The following is a 22751-nucleotide window of genomic DNA, read 5'->3' as shown; positions in this document are numbered from 1 at the left end:
AATTTTGGTATTATTAAAGTTAAATGTATGCTAAAGAATCCAACAATGTGCAGCAGTAGGTGGCTTATAGAATTCTCATGATTCTAGAGCTTCAAAATGAACTAATATGACAAGGGGAGAAGAATTTTGGTATTATTAAAGTTAAATGTATGCTAAAGAATCCAACAATGTGCAGCAGTAGGTGGCTTATAGAATTCTTGATGACAAACATATCTAAACACATATCTTAATATAAATTTTAAAGCTTGTATGGTTTGCCTGGTGAACTTTTCAACTTCATAATTTTTAAAGCTAATAGAGTTTCTATTATTAAACAAAAATACATATTATTTTATTAACAAACGCTTTTTTCTGTTAAGGGCCCTGTTGGTGTACAAGGCGAACATGGACCTCCTGGAGCAGATGGAAAACATGGGCTTATGGTTTGTATCATGATAAATTTTATTAAGAAAACAGTAGGGATCAGCACTTTTTTCATTATTTTCATAAAAAAAGAGGCTTTATTTATTTTACATTTCATTTTATATTTTATTTATTTATTCACTAAAATTCTTTGTTTTGGCTTTACTTTTGAATGCTTTCTTATATTTTACATTTCCTTTTTTTTATTTTTAGGGGAATTATTTGTAGCATCTAATGAAACTAACACGGCACATCAGCATTATAACATTCACCGTAACAAACTAATACACTAATTTTCTTCGTTATGTTAAATACATTTAATTCTGTTTTCAGGGATGTTATTGTAATCAAATTTACCATTGTTATTCAACGTCTAAAATTAACTTTTATTGCAGGGACCTCCTGGTTTGGACGGAATGAAAGTAAGTTGATTCACAAAGCTGATATAATCACAATGGTGCCACAATTTACATAGCCTAGAGTTCCTCTGTCAAACGTAGTTAGAAAGTTACGATAAGCGACTTCAAAATTTTTCAGATTATGTTAGTTAAAGAATACCAAACTTTATGAAGCTCCTCGGTACATGCCAAACTACTCAAAAGTTACGTAAATTATTGATTAACTAATTCATCTCTATTAAATATAAATATATAACTTTATTCTTATTGCTAGCAAAAGTTTCTACTTGAAAGAAATACTTAGCTAAAAACTTAAGACTATATCAAACCATTAGGCATCAATAAGACTTGGCAAAGGTGCTAAACATAGTTATTATAATTTTTAAAAATTAAATATTTACCAAATATATCGTTATTAAGCATTTATTTTGCATATAACTGACACTTTAAATAATGAAAAAATATTTACAGCAAAAAAATGGTGTACATATCTATGCTTTTTAAACTCTACCGAATAATGGTACTACCTTGTCTATCAGTCCATATTAAGTTTACAAGGAAATTTCTGTTTTGGGAAATTTTGGCACTCAGCCAATAAAAGATTGCAAACCGTTAAGTCGTAACCCCTTAACTTCGTCAGGCACAGGAGTTCTAACCATATCTTATAAATATTTTTGTCTTTTTAACTCAATAAGTATCGTTTTTAAAAAAATTGAAATTTTTTTAGGGTGAGAGAGGTGAACCAGGCAGTAAAGGTGAAAAAGGAGAGCCAGGTTTACCAGTGAGTGGATATACATATCTTTTACGTATTAAAAAAATACACTTTTATTTACATTTACATTTTTATACATTTATCCAAAAATGTATTTTAATATTTAAATATATACTTGTAATTATATAATATTTTTTAAATATAAAAATTTGAGACTTTTAACTATAGAAAGTTTTTACCTCAATTATTTAACTTACTATTACCATTTCAACTGTATTTGTGATGTCAGTCTATTTAATTAATAAAAAATACTTTTTCTTATTGCATAAGTTTTAGTGATTCCACAAATTTACTTCTTTATACTAAGAATTTTCTAATAATTTCCTTCCATTTATAGAGCTTCATAATCTTTTATTTTCATTTAACATTTTCCTCCCTTTAATAATACGCTAAAATGTTAAACATTTCCCTTGACACTTCAGTATGTATGATGCAAAACTTTTAAATTGAGTCTTACTGTCAAAATATCCCTTAAATAAAAAGATTTTATTTTAATTATGAAACTGAAAAATTCCTTTACAACAAAAATAATTGCAAAAAATAGTTTGAAAAAATTGCAATTTAGTTACAATATAGTTTAAGAAAGTTACAATATATTGAAATTGTACAATGCCCCAGAGATGTGTTTATTTATTGCTTAAAACGCTGTATTAAATGTTCATCGCCAATAATTTTTCAATTGAAATCTTTCCTTTACGTTTCTAAAGTATTTTATAAACATTGCAAAATGTTTAAGCAAATTATGACTCAAAAAAAATGGAACCATCTATTTATTAGGGATTAAACTAATCAAGTAAGATAATAAAAACTTAACAAAATTACATACATTGAGATAAATAAATAATAATTTTGTACTGCTCATAATTGATTATGGTTAATAAATTAAAGATAAATGGATGTTTTTGCATTACATTTCTAATTTTATTTTATTAATCTACCAGTGCTCAAACCTCATCCTCTAAGACTTGACAAGGTTATCCTTTCCCTTATACAGTATGATGCACAGTAATGAAACTTTCCAGGATTTTTAATGAAATTTCTTTTATTGGATCCGAAATGAACAGATTTTCAAAAAAATTAAAAATTACAAGTGAAGCCAAGGTTTTAGAAATATTTTAGGAAACATTACGTTTCTATTATTATCCATAGTAATATCTTAGATAATATATCAAAACTAAGTTGTGTTTTGGGGATGTTTAAAATAATTCTTAACAAAAATGAAAATATTTGACTGCAGTGGATTTTTTTTATTTTCAAATGAAAGAAATATAAAATTTTAGGGAGAAGTATTTTTATTTGAGAAAATGTACGTACGTACTGTTTTATAATTTTGAAGTTTGTATTTTTAAGTCAATTTCACAACCTTAGACAAAAGACTTAAAGATTACTCCAGGAAAAAAGAAAATAGTTTTCTTAAACAATGAACTCTCAATTTTTTCTTACTTTTTATGATTTAATTTTATGTTCATTTTTACTTTTTTTATATATTATTCCATTTTTATTCTTGAAATAGGGGACTGATGGCATACCTGGTTTGCCGGTAAATTAATTTTTATTTTTATTATTCTTTTGTTGCCATCTTTTTTCTCAATTAGCTCTTTTTCAATAGCTTGCAAGCATAAAAAGTTTATTTAATTATCCAGCGTATACTTCCTTATTAACATGTCATAGCGGTGTTTAAAGTTATACTTTTAATAAAAATTATTATTTTAAAAAAAGTCAGTATTTTTATAAACTATGCAAATATGCTTGCAGGACCTCTGCTTTAGTGATAATTATTTTTTTAAGATTTGAAAACCAATCATGTGTTGTTATAAAAAATTCGAATTAGGCATAATTTTCTCTGTTTCTTGGAAAAAAATAAAATTATTTTTTTAACACAAAGAATCATTTAGCAAATTATTTATTAAATTAAATTTTAATAAAATATTGCTTCGTTTATTAAATTTTCCATTTTATTTTTGTGTCAAGTTTTTTAATGAGATGAAAAGTTCTTAATTTTGAATGAGAAAAGTTTAACAATAAAATGAAAAAAAAACTATAGTATATATATATATATATATATATATATATATATATATATATATATATATATATATATATATATATATATATATATATATATATATATATATATATATATATATATATATATATATATATATATATATATATATATATATATAAATGGAAGTTTTTCTGAAGTGCTTTTAAATTTTAAACTTTTGTTGTCAAATTTAATAAGACATATCGAAGTTTTTTTTAACATCCCACTCTCTTAATATTCCATTTGCTTAAATTTAATTAGAATTGTAGCAAATCAAATTTTGAAACATTGGAATTGTAGCAAAACAAATTTTGAAACTTTTTTAAAGTTATTTCTCAAAGAATTGGGTACCTGTAACTCGAGAAGAAGATCACTGAAATCAACTGGTTGGGTATAAACAAGATAGCGTGTTAACGTTACAGCTATTAGGCTTGGTTTATTATCATGCTAAATCAGGTTTCGTATTAAATTTTATTCGCGTCCCTGCAGGTTACGTCACGTTTGGGTGTCGAAACTTATTTGCTGCTGAATCATGTCATAAACAAATGCCCCGATTCAGTAACCAATCAGATTCAACACCCAGGCCTGACTTCGCTTGCAGGTACCTAATTATTGAGCTGTGTAAAAATTCAGAAAAATTAATAATCGCAGCCCGAATTGACCATTGATTGATTTAAATCATTGTTTCAGACGATGTAAAAATGTGAATTCACTTTTTAAAAAAACCCTGCATCCCCCTAATAAATTGAAAATAGCAACGCTATTGTCATAAAATAGGTGCTTGTGCTTAGAAAAATTACTTAATAAAACCACAATTCTCCCTGGCGTCAAAATAAATTGTGGAAAAATTAAATGTTTATTTTTTTTCACTATCGCAATTTTAATATTTCGTTATTATTTGGCCTGGAAGATAATTTTAGTTTCCTTCATGTGCACTTCATTACTTCACAATTTTGTGTTATAAAATATACTTTTTCCTATGAGTTCAAAAGGCATTTCTGAAGCCATATTGAGTACCTTTATGGTTTGCTTTTAACTTATTTCTCTTCTTTTGCGTAATAAATACGCTTACTCCAAATTAAACAGCAAAATGGCTGTGTAAATGATATCATCATGTAGCTCGTAGTTATTAGCATTTTGGTGACTACATTTGTCTTGATTCTGAAGTTTGAACGGAACAAGTTTTCTTAAAAAGAGACATTAATATGACATATATTAAAACATCTACTAGCAGTAATGTATTTAAGAATTTAATCTAAATAAACCTTATTCCATACTTTAATATCCTTACAGTAGGCTGTAAATCATTCTAAAAATCTAATAATATTATTCAGAATAGAAACAAGTTGGCGTGTTTGACAACTTACGAAACCAATATATTGTTTCTTATACGTTTTAATAGACATTTTTAAAAAATTCATTGAAGAAATGTATCTGTTTTTACTACGCAAATTATGATGCTGAAAAATATTTTATCCTCTTAATATATCAGGAATGCCTCATTTAAAAGTATTATGGCGTTTTTCTGTTTTGAAACTGGCTTTTATTTTCTAATGCACAATATTCTGCGCAAAGCTTAATACTTTTCCGTCTCTATTGAAAATTCTTCAATGCAATGATTGAAAACTGCCTGAGATCTCAATGCTTTCCCCTGTTGTCATATTTGTGAATTTCTGTCATTTTTTTGTTTAAGTGATGTTTAATTTGAAAATTTTAAAATATGTATAAATATTGGTCTTCTTTCAGGGTTTGAAAGGTGAAAGAGGAGAAGGTGGTCCACCAGTGAGTTAATATAAAGAAACTAAACTTTTATTTACCATTTTTTGTGAAATTGAAAATATTCTTTACAAATTATTATGAAATTTATATATATATTTATTAGCATGAATATTTTTTATGTTCACGCATTTATTTGCACTGATCACATGTTGCATGTTTCATGCACTGGTATTTCTGGCACAGTTGTAACTAGCACTTTATAATAAAAATAATTGTTCTACTTAAGGAACTACAACCTTGAGGGCCACAGATATATTTATTCTTTCAAGAAAGTGAACCGAAAACACACTATTACCTCATTAATTGAGTAAGAACTCATTTTTATAAACGTAATTATCATTAATTTGACACAAAAATATTGTGTGTGTCAATATTTTAGAAGGCTCCTCAACATTAATATCAAAAACAGTGTATATGAAGGTTTGTGCATCATTATTTTTTTTAGTTATGGTTTGTTAGTTTATTTTTTTCTTAAGACATTCCTAGAAAACTTAGAATGCTAAAGATAATAAGAATTTATAATGCTGACTTATAAACTCAATTTTATGATCTTAAAATTTTAAAAATAAAATAAATAAATTTTTGAAGAATAAAAGTAATAAAACCCCACTAATCCATTAAAAGTACAATAAAATGAAATAATTTATAAAATCAAAATAAGCCGACAAAAAATATTACTAACAAAATGTGTCATTAATAATGTGTCATAATATTTATTTCAGCCTATCATAAATAATCATTATATGAGTTTGAGATTTTCTATTGAGACAACAGCGTTAATTGTTGGAAATACTTAAATGATACCTTAAATAAGAATGATTTATTTCAACGAAAATATTTTTCGTTTAAAAATTTTAATCATTATAAATTCAAAGGAATATTTTCATAGTAGAAGAATACTAAATATTCCATAATTAAACTTCAAGTTACGATGGTAGAAGTATAAATTTTATTTCCTGTCAAGTTGCAATTTAATATTTATCCACTGAAGGTGGATAAATGACTGAGTTGATATGACCTGCCTTTTCAGGGCCCTAGAGGAAAACTTGGAAAAAGGGGCGAGAAGGGTGACAAAGGCGATCAGGTGCGCACTTCTCTCACTTTATTCGCACTTTTAGTTACATTACACTGCCTAAAATGTGAGTGTTGCGACACGCATTCTTGAAACTGAACTTATGTGTTAAAAAGATATATTGTAGTATATAAAAGAATGTCTTTATTACATAAATGACAATTCGAAAACTCATCTACACTCTGTAACAAAAAAATCGACGCACCTGGAAGGAGTTGTCCGATTGAAACGAAAATTGGTGGATAGGAAGACAATGTACAGAATAGTAAATGTTTAAAATTTCAGAACAATTTAATAATTTATTGCAGAGTTACAGTAACAAGTTCAATAAGGTGTTGACCCGCCTCTAGCCTGGATACAAGCTGCCACATGGCGTGGCATAGACCGATAAGCTCCCGGATGGTCTCTTGCAGTATTTCCTGCCAAATTCGATCCAATTGTAGAACGAGGTCATCAACATTCCGTGCCAGATGCATTCGCCTTCCCATCATATCCCAGACATGCTCGATGGGAGAGAGATCTGGTGATCTGGCAGGCCAAGGAAGAGTTTGACAAGCTTGCAGACAGTTCATAGCAACACGTGCCGTATGGGGTCCGGCATTTCCCTGCTGAAAAACCAGCCCAGGGTGCTGCAAAAGAAACGGTAGCAAAACAGGTCTTAGGATGTCGTCGACGTACCGCTGTGCAGTAAGTGTACCTCTAATGACGACCAAACGGGTCCGGCTGTCAAAGGAAATGGCACCCCAGACCATAATGCCTTGTTGAGGGCTGGTGTGGCGTGCAATAGTGAAGGCAGGATCCCCCCCCCCCCTCTGCCCTGTGCGTCTCCAAACACGTCTTCGATGATCGTCAGGACACAGTTGGAAGCGGGATTCGTCGCTAAAGACTATACGTCCCCAGTCGGCATCATTCCAGCCATATCTGTTCAAAACATTCCGGATGATTTTTTTGTTATAGAGTGTATAGTATTTAGACAAAGAGGAATATTTTGAAAAAAATATTATTATTTTCAATGATATTCTTTAAATGTGCCCTAAGAAATTTTCAAATATTGCTGATATATGATAATTTATATACAACATTTAAAATACTTTAATTATTGTTTTGTATATTAAACTTTAAAAAAAATCTTAAATAATTCTTTTTATGTGAAAAAAAATAAAAAGCTATTCTAAACTGGTTTTTACTATTTTTAAAACTAAACTACTCTTGCTTGAAGTAATAAACTACTTTACTTTATAATAAATACTTAAATATACAATAGTAATCAAGTACTTTATGATGAACTACTTTTTACTATAAGTATAATAAACTACTATAAAATTGAAAATGAAAACTTCATTATTTTTGTTTCAAAAAAATAAAATTATGAAGAAAAAATAATTTGTTTAATTACATAAAATATAGCAAGGTTAAAATTCAAGGGGGAAAATCTTTGCAAATTCTCAGGAACATTTTATTCCTAAAGCGCAATAACATTAAGGATGGAAATGACTAAAGCGTGTTGAAAGGCTTATCGAAAAGGTCATTACAAATCAAAATATAAAGATTAATTTTTCAAAATATCTTACAGAAAAATAAGTTCAGACAATGAACTAACTAAACAAATACTGCATGAATAATATTTTACTTTACAAAAACCTATGTGAAGTTACTATAACTGATAAATTTAGATTCGAAAGATTGTCTAACATACGGTTACTTTTCTTTTTCTTTGAACTTGTTTAAAAAATGACACTAATTTTTTCCTGTAGTTTTGATACCTAAAGTATAATAATTATCTTTTTTGAGACTAGAGTATAAGGAAAATAATTTCTCTAAGAATTAAATTTTGGGTTTTCGCACTCATTTTCTTTTGAGTTAACTTAAGTTTTTACACTCATTTTATAAATAAATATTAGTCACTTGTACAATTACTCTGTTTTTTTTAACTTCATTTTTTTAAAGAAAAATTAGTTATAAAAAGTAGAAGTTTTTCTTTAAAAAAAAAATAATATCTTTCTTAATGTAACTATTGAGATCACCTGTACATCTTTTTTTATGTTTCATCAGCATAGTCCCGATTTTGGTGTCATGAATCTAAATTCATAAAATTGTTACTTATAAAAAGAAGTAAGTAACTATTTATAACTTTATTTCACATTTTTTTTTTCTTTTTGAGAATTTTTGATTCAAACATTCATTGCTAGATGAGGTTAAGACTTGCATTGCCAGTCTTATTTATTGTATAAAATTGAGCAAACACTAAAAAATCATATACTAATATATTTTATTATTAGACATTTAATTTATCATGTGTTTTAATAGGTTTTTTTGCGAATTTATAAAATTTAAAATTAATTATAAAATTTTAAGTCAAGATTGTGTTGACCGTTTTGAATAAGTAAATTATTTTAGAACAACCTCAGCAGCTTTAAAGAAAGAGTTATTATAGACTCGGGAAAATATTCTTACAAGGGAAAAAATTATAAATGGTTCGACAAAGGCACTTAAGTTTATGCAGGCAATGAAAAAGACAAATGCGTAATTAAATTCATGACTGGGTTGAAATTTTATTTAAAATTTATAGAAATTTGAAATTTAATTCTCTTAGAGTTGTACTTAATTAAACATAAATTTCGAAATTTTTTGTTGCATTTTAATTCCATACTCACATTTTAGGGAGTGTAATTTTTATTTTAGTATTTTCTGTACAAACTTAGTTACATTTCTCATTTATATTGAATTATTTATTATTTTGATCAAAGTATATTTTATTTGTTCTTATTATGCACTTTGCACCTCACTGCATGTTATTCTTTTGTAATCTATGTGTTTAACAAGATGGAAACTTTATTTTTTGTTTCTTATGTATACACTGTTTTGAAAACACTTTCTTTTTATGCATGTACTTGAATTTAACTTTTGGTTTCCTTACTTGATCTTATTTCTAACGAATATTACCAGTTATAGTTCAATTAAATAATTCAGTTAATTAAGAAATAATTCTTTTTTCAGCAAATCTACTCGTGAAGGTGATAATTAGTATTTGTTTAGCTCATTACGAACTTCAAATTTAGAAAATTATTGGAAAGTTTTGTGATAGGATGGTTGGAAAATTACTAGAAGGCTAAAATTTTATTATTTATGTTTATGTGTAACGTTTTTCAAAGTGAAATGTAAGCAAAAATCTGATCTAAATAATAATTTCTTAATAGTAATTTCTTATTTTAAAAGTAACAACTAGAAAAAGGTATGAATTAAAAAAGAGAATTTTTTGTACGTACACTTCAAGACAAAACTGAAAACGACAAATATTAGTGAAATTAAAAAATAATGCAATAATAAACTTTGTGATAACTGAAGGAGTAAGTGTTTTGATTTAAACTCGAGTTTATGGCACTGTTGCTATAAAAGATAACATCTGCATTTTCAGAAAATGTGTATTTTTTTAAATAAACTGAAAAGAATTTTTTTTTAAAAATTGAAAACAAAAAAAAAATCAAAAACTAAACTTTAAGAATAAAGGCAAAAATGTTTCGTTGTGATTAGCATCATTTTTTTAACTAGTTTCAAAAGTACAAAAAAAGGAACGAATTTAACGTCTACTTTAGAAAAGAAAAAGTACAAATAAAAGTACGTATACATCGTACATATCTTTATACATCGTTACTTTAAGTATAAGTTAAAAGTACGTGCCATTTGCTTTTATCTTTTTCCTACTGAGGTAATAAAAGTGAAAGTGCTTTCATGCAAGGATAAATGCTGTTAAAGTACAATTCAATATAAATAATTTGCGTGACTACGTAAACCAAAACTATTGAAGAAAAAAACTTTTTGAAATTTAATCAGTGGAGGAGTCGAATCTAAAGTAATGTAACAAGTTATCAACCAACTATCAACAATTATCAACAACTGTTAATATACATTTAGGCTGAGACCAATGAGAGCAGGTAACTAATGCGAATAAAATGCACTTATGAAGTCGGTATTTATAAATCATATATTTTATTCTGCAACAAAAACTAAAATTGAAAACTTAAAATCCATTCCAAAAATTCGTGATTATTAGAAAAATAAAAAAATCAACAAGAAAATGGGCAATAATTCACAATTTAAAATTGCACACGTTTTGAGCAATATATTATTTATTTAATTAAAAATAATTGATGAATGAATGAAATATTACGCACTATCGGAATACGGGGTTAAAATCGTAAATTCTTGATTTTCGAAATTTATCTCTTATTTTTTATTTAAAATATAATTTTAAGAATGATAATACTTGTTCGTTAAGAGGTACTTTGTCATTAAAGTCAAACTTTTTTTTATTTTCAAAAAATAAATTCCCATCACCATAGTTAAGTTCTTCGCCGTGTTTGAGGTATTGAGGTGCAACAGTGGATTTTTCTATTCCTATGTTTTTGTAGCTACTAATCTTTTTCAGGGCGTTCCTGGACTGGATGCCCCATGTCCGTTAGGACCAGATGGACTTCCCTTACCTGGGTGTGGCTGGAGACCACCTAGTGGGGTAAAGTCTCCCATTTCCTTATCAGGATCATCTGCATCTAAAAAATTAATGATCCGCTTATAAATTCAGCTGGCTTTTTTAAAATTCTCTGTTGCCTAACATAAATATATGGTGGTTATGATTGTTAAATCACTAATAAGTATTTGAATCGTTATTAAAAAGTTTATTAAATTCTTTTAAGTTAAGTATCAGTTTGTAAATACTTCAATAAACATCAAAAATAATTTAAACTTTATTTGAGACATATTGATATAAATTAAAAACAGTTAAAGCAATGTATTGAAGAATATATTGTCAAGGATATATTATAAATCTTCTTCTCATTCTTATGTAAATTTAAATTGTAAATATTTAAATTTTCTCTCCTATTCTTCATTTAATTTAGCTTCCAGTCTTTTGCCAGAAATGTCGGAAACTATATATTATTTAAAAATTCGGCTGAAGGAATTTTGTAGTTACCAAATTGATTGGAACCTAGCAGTACTTTACTTGGGAATTAATCTATTGGGTATGATGTAAAAAAAATCTCAACTGCAACTATTTCCACTAGAAAGCTAATTGCTTTAATAAAAACCGATTTCCCTTCCAGAATTGAACTTTTAATGGGAATAATATCCAGGAAAAGTGAGCTGCAACGTAGGTCATCGTGTACACAATTTCCTTTATATTTGACCACCATGTATTTATAATATAAATTAAAAAGCATGCTGCTGCCGACAAACAGCAAAATCACACTTAAGAGTTTGTGTTTGTTTTTTTAATCGCCTCAGTGTTATTTTCCAAGAGCATTAATTTTGAAATGGCTGTTTTTAGCATTCGTAAAATTAAATGCATAAGTTTATTGAATTTCCAAATTTAGCTCTCATATTCCTTACCTAAAAATTATTAACTCATTTTTATTCTATTTTAAGCTAGAAATATTAGAAAATCAAGCCTCAATAATTGTATCCATTTAAAAGTTTATTCGAAAAAAATAAGCTGAAATAATATTTATACTTTTTTTTTACCGAAAACCTTATAAATGAAACTTTTTTCCCATCTAGATATTGGAAAGGAGAATATTATTTAAAAGGAAACACTTATTTTGTTAGAGAAGCGCATGCTGGTCAACTTAGAGTTCGTGACAACTTCCGAGAAAGTAAATTCCGTAAAGTTTAAAAAAAAAAATTAAATAAAAATCTTGAAGAATAAATGAGTAATACAAAATAGAATAATGGGTAATACAAAAGTAATATTTTCATTGCTTCTTCATTCTGCTAAGTTTTGCATGATTTATAATTTATTTAAAATTTGCATGTATTAACCAATTATACATTTTAAATCTATTTAAGGATTATTCAATTTACTAAATCATAATTCTCTTCTCATAAAATACAATGCACCAATTTCAACGAAACTCACTGGGACAATTAATGATTCAAAAAAAATTATAGTGTGTAATTTGTTTAATTATTTATTGATGCTACTATTTAGGTTGTCATTGCCGCTCCCACAGCACCAACTCCAACGGCGTAAACATTTCATGGATCTGTTAAAGGAAAACACTGCCACGTAAGAACCTTCAAAAATGATGTATTATTAACTAAAAGATTTAATTAAAAAAAGTCACTGTGTACTGTTCAAACTCATCTCCTAAATATAAGGACTAATTAATAGGAATGCTGAGAAAGATTCGTTTAAAAGAAATCCTCTAAGTTCTACGTAAAATTTAAACTTCAAACTGTCAATGATAGATATCGAACTCTAACGTAGTTTAACGTTGGGTATATATCAACAGTTTTTATGTACACATTTGAAAACTTTTCATGAAATGCATAAATCGCAAAAAGCTCTTTTAATAAAACAGTATGCAATGTTTAAAGATTTAGGTCATAAAATTGCTCATATATAAAAAAAAATTAATGTTAACGAAGTACAATTTATAGTTTTTCAATGCAGTATAGTATTCACAAATTTTTTAATGATTTAAATAGAAAGAATGCCATTGTTTTATATATGTTTTTAGAAATTTGTTGCAGATATTTTCTGTTCAAGAAAGTAAATTATATAATTATATTGACAAAACATTAACGTTTTTTTTTAAAAAAACTTTAACAAACTTCCATCATATATCATGGAAAATTTAAAAATTATAAAACTGACATTTAAATTCATTTTTTATTGGTTCTTAATTTTCATTAAAGTTAGGTTCAAAGTTATTCATGTTTATTTTAGAATCATCTTACAATATATGCCTTTTTAAAAATCACGTTTTCTAAGTTACTAAAACAGTGTTTTTGTCTATAGACATTAGTCTTTCACATAATTTAAAAAAAGATAAAATAAGAATATATACAATTAAATATTTGAATTTCTAAGAAATAATCGCTTTTTAACATTAAAAATTAAATTGCTCAGAAGATGTAGGAGTCAATTTGAAGAAAAGATTTGAACTCCGTTGAAAAGTATCTTCAAAACCAAGTTAAATAAACAATATTTCTTTCACGTGTCATTACCATATGCTAGGAAATATTACAAACTAGTACTAGTAAAGTAACTAGTATAATAACTATACTTATAACTAACTGGGTATGCTTATATTGCTCATTAAGTGAATGAATCAATTCAACGCTTAACAATATTAACATTTCAATGCCTTTGTTTGACTGATAATTTAACAAGATAGTTTAATTGCTATTCTATTACTCAATAACGAAAAATCTAACAATTAGCATATTAGCGTATATTAATCTGTAACTTTTTAATTATGAGGAGTTTTTTTTCTTGTTTATAGAAAAATTTCTTGCAGAATGTAATGAAGTGTGAAAAAAAATTGCCTTTCTCTTTCTAGTTATGTAGACCCTTTGATTTGAGACGTATTTTAAATTTTAAATATAATATTTTGAGCAAATGAACCACTTTAGCCCTAAATGTTTTGAGTGTAATCGAATTTAGTATAAATACACAGTTTGTTACAATACTTGTTCTTGTTACAAAACTTCGAAACCAGCTTGCTACAATATTTGTCACTACTCTGTTAAGAGTCCCAAAATTTTTATTCCTGAGTCTCATTACTTACATGTAAATCATATTTTAATGGCAAGTACATTATCTAAAACCCAAAAAGAAGTAGATAAAAATCTTTCACATTATGCTTCCTTAAATTTAAACTACATGTGTGATTGTCGAATAACACTACTAAAACCTTTTTTTAAAAAAAGAAAATAGAATTCTACCAGTTATGAATTAAAAAATTATTATGTCTACGTTTCATTTTGCAGGCGTGAAGAAAACGTTGCAGTGCAGGACACTGTTGTGTGTTAGCTAAACTGATTGTTGTGTGATGTTTGTTAAACTGATGGCCCCAAGAGAGAGAGAGAGATGGCCGTCTCCCCATCTTCATTGTTAGACACTATAAATCAAATGGGCTTGCAGCTTTCTTTCCATTTCTTTCTTTTTTTATTTATTTTTTAGAACTGAACTCTGACTATACCCGCTTTCCAGTCAAAACGAATTGCTGAGTTAAAGCTGGCGACAATTTTAGAAGGGAAAAAAAACTTGTTATCTGTGCACTTTGTATCGTGAACACGTACTCTTAGTTTTACTAGATATCGGGCAAAAAAAAAGTTCGATGTTGTTCTCTTTCTTTCAAATAGATAATAGATATAATATGGCCTGACTTCGAAAAAAAAATAACTGCTGAATATTACAACAATTTTATGTGTGGATGTGACGTGTTTAATCGGAGGATTTTACAAAAAAAAATGACTTTATATCATAAAATTGTTGCATCGTACTTTAGAAACATCGTGAAATTTAAGAAAAGAAAAAAAGACGAAAGTATGGTGTAATATCGTTGTTACTTACAGTTTTATATCATGTACTTTTCAAATCTCACGAATTATGTAGTTTTGTATGTTAAAGGTTTGTGTGTTCTTCTTAGGAATAGACAAAGTGACTGTAAATGATAGTCTGTTCGCATACTGTATCAAATGAGTTACGCTTTTTATGGTTTCATTACTACTATTTTTGTAAATTTTTAAAAACATCAATAGAATCATTTAACTTATTTGTATTTTAAAATCATGTGTTCAATAATACTCACTTTTTAATAATAATTTATTAACTTCTCGAAGTTTGATCGAAATCAAAAATATTAAATAAAATTATGTCGATTAAAATTTTAATATGTTAAGACAAAATATTCTACAATGTGATTTGTATTCTATATGTAAAATATTGATTTGAAAATAAATTATTTAGAAACTTTGATGTCAACATAAATTAAAAACCAAATTATCTTGATGAAAGAAATATTCAATGAATATTTTATATTGATATCAAATTTAATGGTTTATACCAATTTGAACCGACGATAAACTTATGAAAAAGTTTAAGTCACGAATAGCAAAATGCTTACAATTTCATATTTGGTATTATATTCCAATTGATTTAATTTGACACGTAAAATAGATGGTAAAAACGATTTCACTCTTCAGTTCTACTTGTTAAAAAATGACTAACTTAACTGACAAATCCAAATATATTTATTTTATGATAGTATCTTTAAATAAAAATAGAAATAAATATTTACAATGAAAAAATTTACATTTATTTATTCGTTCGAAATATTTAACCTTTAAATTCCTATGTATTTGTTTTATATATATATATTAATGAGATAAATTAGCAAAAGAAATATTGAACAATATTTAAATGGTCAAAAGAAAACATTATTTATGAAAAAACTGTTTGCATAAATAAATAAACGTTCATAAATGGCTAGAGTAAATATATAAATATAAGAAATGCTTTGTAAAAATGATTGAATTAAATGATGTAATCGTTTAGGTCATTCCTACAACTGTCCATTTACTTACATATTTTATATGCAATAGTATTAATAAACACCAAATTGTAAAATTTTCTGAATTCTGTCAGCAATTGATTATGATTTATCAACCCAAAGTTGATTAAATAAAAATAAATGTGTTGCTTGTTATCTATGTTTTGAGCCAAGTGGTTACATGATGAAAAGATATAAAATATATATATATATATATAAAGTGAGAAATAGATATGTGGTATTTATTAAAAATATAAACACCTTTGTTTATCTAGGAACTAAAAGAATTTATTGCCAATCTGCAACTGGGAATTTAAGGGTTAAATTGTGTTCTAAAAAGCCTACCAAGAAATTTTGTTCTAAAATACACTTAAATAAATTGAAATTATTCTTTTCACATTTAAATGAAATTGTACACTATAAATGCGTCATTAAGCATCTGTTATTTTTTTGTATAGCCATACAATGTTTCGATTTGTTTTCATTTTATGTTTCATTTTACAAGTTGTATTTTTTATTTATTGTCGTTTAAAAATAATACTCATTTTGCGTATTGTTGAAGAACTTTAAAAGTTATTATTGTGTCATCACACATTCACCCTTTGTATATTTAGAAATGCACAATAAACGTTTTTATATGGATATTGTAATCAAGTGTTTTATTTCAGCTTGTTATTGACAATGCATAAAGACTGCGATATTTTCTTGAAGCAATGAACCATGTCAAACTCGAAATAATTCTACAGAACAGTGGTCTTAAAATTTATAACTCTTCTGAGCAATCATACCGTTTTAAAATCTGCTGTGAGTTATCAAGTTACCACAAAAAGAAACTTACTGCCAAGAAAAAAATTACATTCTAGTAAATATGAATAGAATTTTAAGTAAACTGTATATAATAAAAAGGAACTGAACTTGAATAGAGATGTCTAATCTGACGTCACTTCTCTAACCTGTCTACTGGAAAGCCATCAATGATCAGTCAGTTACAGATAGAACCCTTGGGAATACATATCTATTTGGATGGAAATACGAATAGTCCAATAGGAATAGTGGAAACAGCTAGTTGAGATTTATAACCACAAAATTACGACACTTGATTGATTTCTTTCACTTTAATATAGTTCATCCCTTGCTGGCCATTTCTGTTTTACATAAAGAAATTGAAGTGTAGTTAGTATTAACTAACAAACACTACGCAACAATAATGAAAGAAACACTTTCAGTTTTTGATGTTTTTTTGAATTTCTCAAGAAATACATAAAGATCTATTTTGTAATTTTAGAAGTGCAGTTTTTTATACTTTGCAATAAATTTTAAGAGTTTTCAGGGTTTGAGGGACCAAGAAAAATTAGGAAAAAAACAAGTATTTTTGAACACCCCATGATAGAAAATCAAGCAAAAAACTGTGTAACTTGTATAAACTATTTTGGTTCTTGTTTGCAATAACTGCATAAAGTTTCGTAAATCTAGCTTAAATATTATGGAGATATGAACATTTTCACGACAAACTAATTTTTTTGTCTTATGTTTTTCTACCATAACTTAAGAAATGTTCAGTAAAACTAAGTTCCAGAAATTTTTGGCATTATTTTAAATTAATTACAAAATTATTGCTTTGAAATTTGAAAAAAATTGCTAAAAAATACATGAAATATAAGTATTTAAAGTAGTTATTTTGTACTTCGCATGAGCGAAAAAATTTAAAATTATTTTTTCATTATTTTACAGTGAATCCTGTTTTGCAACTAATGGAAAAAAATTGATTTAAATGTTTTAAAGTTTTTGTACTTTTTAAAAGAAAGCTTAAAACTATAAAGGGTTTTACACATATTTCATTTTCTTCTTGCTGTTTGGTTATAATAAGGTATAGTGTAATTTGCAATACTGTATAATACAATTTGTGGTAAATCCCTGATTATTTTGAGTTTTCTTTAAAAAAAAATATAAAAACTACTTAGAAAATAGATTGAAACTTTTTATTAAGATATTAAAATTAGATTGTGTTCATTAGTTGCAAATATAATTCACTTCAAAATTATAAAAAAAATAGTTTTAAATTTTTTCCTCTCATGTGCAATGCAAAAGAACTACTTTAAATACTCATATTTAGCGTGCATTTTTTAACAATTTTTTTTTTCAAATTTTGAAACAATAATTTTGTAATTAATTTTAAATAACTCCAAAAATTTCGTTTAGTTTAACTAAATATGTTGCATTAAAAAACACAAGACAAAAAAAATTAGTTTTTTATAAAAGTGCTTGTAGTATCTATATAAATATTTATACTAAATTTGAAATTTTTAGGCAGTTATTGCAAATAACAGCCGAAGTGATTGATAGAAGTTACAAGTTTATTGCTTAATTTTCTGGCTTAGGGTGTTTAAAAATACTTATTTTCCTTCGTAATTTATTGTGAGTTTTTCAAAACTGTGAAAGCTCTAAACTTTATTGCAAAAAATGAAAAATCGCATGAACTAAACAGTTCCAAAGTGACAAAATACTCCTCAAAGTACTACTTGAGAAATTCAAAAAAATATCAGAAACTGAAAATGTCTCTTTTGTTATTGTAAGGTAGAGTATCTAATATAACAGATTTTTTTTTTATCAAACTTATTTACTTTAAAGAGAAGGACTGAACTTTTTTTGTCATTAGTTAAGTCCAGGTCAGCGGAAGAACTGAGGTTAAACTACCGAGCGTTGTGACGCGATCTACCGATACATCTCCGCGGTCTACCGGTAGCTCGCGATCGAGGGGTTAACTCTCTTTATATATTTTTTAGAAGTATATTCGATTATATTCTTTCTTTCTTTTTAATGCTTAAATATTTGTGACCCTTAATGTGTATACTTTTTTGACAAAGATTCTAAAACTATTTATAGAGGTTGGTGGCTACGGAGCATCTAGTATTCATCAACAAGTGTGTTCGACGTTATGTGTACGTTGATCTAAAAAATTAAGCAAAAAACAACGAACATTTCTTTAGCGTTAATTTTCTCATCGAATAATATATATAATGATCTTTTTTAAAAGAAATTAACAGGTTAAAAGAGATTTTACATTGCTCTAAACTTACAATAGAAATTAACATTTACTTATTTCGGTTGATGCTCATTTATAAGCAGTGGTTTACATTCGAAAAAAAAGATAAATACTTTAAAAACCACTTACAATAACAAATAAAATTTCTTGCAAGAAAAATGCTATAATATATATTTATTATTAACAAATGCATAAAAAGATTTCGCAACTCACCAATGAAATAAAATTCCTAAAATATTGAAATAATAACTGTTCATATTTATTTATGCATATCTAAACAAATTATTTTGAAAGAAATCTAAACAAATTTTAGTTAAATTAAATGATATTCAATGTATTGAAGATTCGCATTTTTCCATTAACTACAAGAGCACAACTGTTCTAAAGATTAAACAAATTTTTCATCGTTTGCAAAATTAAAAAATTTTTATTTCGCATAAAAAAAATTATCGTCTGCATGCATTTATTCAATTCAAAAAATATATTATATTTGTATCCGTTTTCAGGAAAGTTTATCTCAAGATTGTTAACAAAGTTATTATTTTTAAGCAATTTGTTTTTCCAAAGTCACTATGGTAACTGAAATTTTTCAAAAAATGAAAGTCAATATTTGCCTACTTTGTAGAAGTAATATTTGTCTATTTTTTTGTATCCATTTGTATCTATTTTAAAAACCGTATGATAAAATATTTACAGAAAATAATTATTTTTTTAAACAGTCGTTTGCAATTGGGTATAATATGAAAAAAAAAACACAACTACTTCCACTGCGAAAATTTTACTAGGAATAACATTTACCTTTTACTTTAATTAATAACCTGAGTTCTAAATATGTTTACTAAATTCATAAACTTAGATAAAATAACAAAATAAATTATTTCAAAAGGAACTAGACTAATACAATTCCAAGTTGCCGAGTAGCGACTTATAACAACACACTTCATTTAATGTTTACTTGCTGCTAAAAATCAGGTTCGCAGAAAATGCTGTTTACTTGTTAAATTTAGTAGGAATAACACAACCTGTGACGTAGGCTATAGTATACCCAATTGGGTATTTGTAACTCGAGAAGAAGACGATCACTGATACTGAAACACGTTACCTATGACATGAGCGCCAACTGATCGTTTATAAACAAGATGGCGCGTTAAAGTCGAACTAAGTTTCTCCACATAAGTTAAAAAGTTAATTAACGTGAAGTTAATTAAATTCAACGCGTATCACCCATGAAATTTGTTAAAGTATAATACTTTCTCGTCAACGTCTTTTACTTAACTTAGATTTATTATTTGCTTATGCATTTTAACGTAACCATGATACATTTTTGTTTTTCAGTTCGGTACATAATTAGTAGTTCCTTCAATACATAATTAGTTTGTTTATATTCTATATGGCTTCGTAATTGTCTTTGTGTTAAGTAAGATATACATAGTGAAACAATTTAAATCTTTGTGAAAGAATATCGAATGTGTCACGTAAAAGAATAGATACTTGACGGGCTTGGCTTACTCAAAATAGAATGAAAAGAACGTTTGCTAACGTAAGACAATGCCACGTTTCAAAAACCAATCAGGGTCGAGATATCTACACTACGTCACTTGCAGGTATCCTATTGGTATTTGCAATCGGAGAAGAAATGTAGTAATTATGCCTGGCCATTTGATTTAAATCAGTTTTAATCGGATACTTGTAATCGACGTCACGCGTTTGCGAATTTGATTGGCTCGATAAATGCCACAATTTACCTACGATGACCTCACGTGCAGGTAACTAAGTGTTTGTTTTATTTTATTTATTTATTTTTTATAATTAATAGAAGAAAAAAAATTTTAAAATAAAATTGGGTATAATATGAAAAAAGCACAACTACTTCCACTTACTAGGAATAACATTTACCTTTTAGTTTAATTAATAAACTGAGTTTTAAATATGTTTACTAAATTCATAAGCTTCGGTAAAACAACAATATAAATTATTTCCAAAGGAACTAGATTAATACAATTCCAACCTGGCGAGTAGCGACTTATAAACAAGACACTTCGTTTGATGCTTTTACTTGTTGCTAGAAATCAGGTTCGCAAAAAATGCTGTTTACTAGTTAAATTTAGTAGGAATAACACGATCTGTGACGTAAGCTATAGTATACCCAATTGGGTATACTATAGCCTACGTCACAGGTTGTGTTATTCCTACTAAATTTAACCCATGAACGGCATTTTCTGTGAGCCTAACTTCAAGCCACAAATAAACAAACGAAGTGTTTGATCGTTTAAATAGCTGCTCGCCAGATTTTATTGCATTATAAAGAAAAGTAATTGATATTCGATTTTTGATTAATAATCGATTTATGTGGATAGTGGCATTTATGTGGATAGTGGCACAGAATTTAGCATTGCGTCATGGTAAATGTTATTCCTACTAAGTGGAAGTAGTTGTGTTTTTTTATATTATGCCCAATTGTGACAGTGGCCCCGAATTAAATCCTATGAAATTTTTTGAAAGAAAAGTCACCAAAAATATAGTAATTTTCAAAGCACTTCGAAATTACATTCATTCATGAAATTATGCTACATCCTTGAACTACAATGCTTAAAGACGAAAGTACTCTGACGTCATCGCGACTCTCAAGCAACCCTTAAAGGAATATATTTTTCATATTGTGTATTTATGAAAATACAAAGAGATTTCTTATCAATTCCAAATTCGTTATATTAGATTTAAGTTTAATTTATGCGTTAAAAAATTTTTCTCATTTTAATTTATTCTAGTTTATATCATTCTGTAATCTAATAAATTCTATTATAAAGAGAGAGAAAAAAATCTACATTAATAACAGTTTGGGGATTTATTCTTTAGTTTAAAAATAATAGTACATGTCATTCATACAAATATTCATTTTATTCAACATTGAAACAAATTTAAGAACAAGGAAAATGGTGAAAAATTGAAAATAAATCTAATTTACTTTGCAAAATACACTTTTGCAGTCATTAACACACAACATTCTTTGAGAACAGACATCCAATGATTTCATATAATTTAAATAAAGCAGATAACCAGACGATTACAAAGAGTTTTATAAATTTAATTACTTTAATAAAAAAAAGCGATAAACTCATCAACCTAATTGGGTATAATATTAAAAAAAACACAACTACTTCCACTTAGTAGGAATAACATTTACCATGACGCAATGCTAAATTCTATGCCACTATCCACATAAATGCCACTATCCACATAAATCAATTATTAATCAAAAATCGAATATCAATTACTTTTCTTTATAATGCAATAAAATCTGGCGAGCAGCTATTTAAACGATCAAACACTTCGTTTGTTTATTTGTGGCTTGAAGTTAGGCTCGCAGAAAATGCCGTTCATGGGTTAAATTTAGTAGGGATAACACAACCTGTGACGTAGGCTATAGTATACCCAATTAGTAGTTAAGTTTTTTGCCGAAGCGTGGCACTAAACTCGTTTGGGCCAGTGTTACCATTTTATCGCGCTTTTAAAAAACGTATCGCCTTTTAATATACTCTAACAATAAAGAGGAGACTCTTTATTCATGAAAAATCATATCATTTTAGTTTGCTTTTTGATTGACGAAAATCCACGCTGTTGCTGAGATTTCAAAAACCAACTTGACGATAGCAAACTATAATGCATTTTTGCAAAATCGTCATTACCTTTTTAAAACGGTTTCAGAAAGATTAAGATTTTAAACAGATTAAAGCGACAAAAAATTAACAGTAAAAGAACTTTTCAATACCATGCCTGCGTAAATCAATACATAGTTACAACTTCAAGTCCGATTTTAGTAAAAGAAACAACCATTAGAATTTATAAAAGACGAAGACGTCAAAATTAATGAATAAGTTTTTGGACACTGGGCCAAATTGGGTG

The 22751-nt window shown here is 27.1% G+C and overlaps 1 protein-coding gene across 50 annotated transcripts in view; it reads left to right on the top strand.

The window, feature by feature from the left end:
* The window catches only part of LOC107455144 (uncharacterized), a 165349-nt gene extending 150236 nt beyond the window's left edge, over positions 1–15113 (top strand). For 14 of the 50 annotated variants that reach the window (XM_071182525.2, XM_071182547.2, XM_071182534.2 and 11 more), the window contains 9 exons: positions 360–422; positions 798–824; positions 1528–1581; positions 3086–3112; positions 5366–5401; positions 6429–6482; positions 10897–10980; positions 12454–12531; positions 14241–15113. In XM_071182525.2, the coding sequence (XP_071038626.2) occupies positions 360–422; positions 798–824; positions 1528–1581; positions 3086–3112; positions 5366–5401; positions 6429–6482; positions 10897–10980; positions 12454–12495 (387 nt within the window). In that variant the 3' untranslated portion in view covers positions 12496–12531; positions 14241–15113. The remainder of the gene's footprint in view (positions 1–359; positions 423–797; positions 825–1527; positions 1582–3085; positions 3113–5365; positions 5402–6428; positions 6483–10896; positions 10981–12453; positions 12532–14240) is intronic. The other 36 variants (XM_071182540.2, XM_071182532.2, XM_071182526.2 and 33 more) reach the window with 16 other exon arrangements.
* Positions 15114–22751: the final 7638 nt, after the last annotated feature.

The sequence above is a fragment of the Parasteatoda tepidariorum genome, chromosome 4 (genome assembly GCF_982258835.1).
Source record: "Parasteatoda tepidariorum strain Cologne lab strain chromosome 4, Ptep-v5.0, whole genome shotgun sequence".
NCBI classification, from domain to species: Eukaryota; Metazoa; Arthropoda; class Arachnida; order Araneae; family Theridiidae; genus Parasteatoda; species Parasteatoda tepidariorum.
This window is presented reverse-complemented; position numbering and strand designations above follow the sequence as displayed.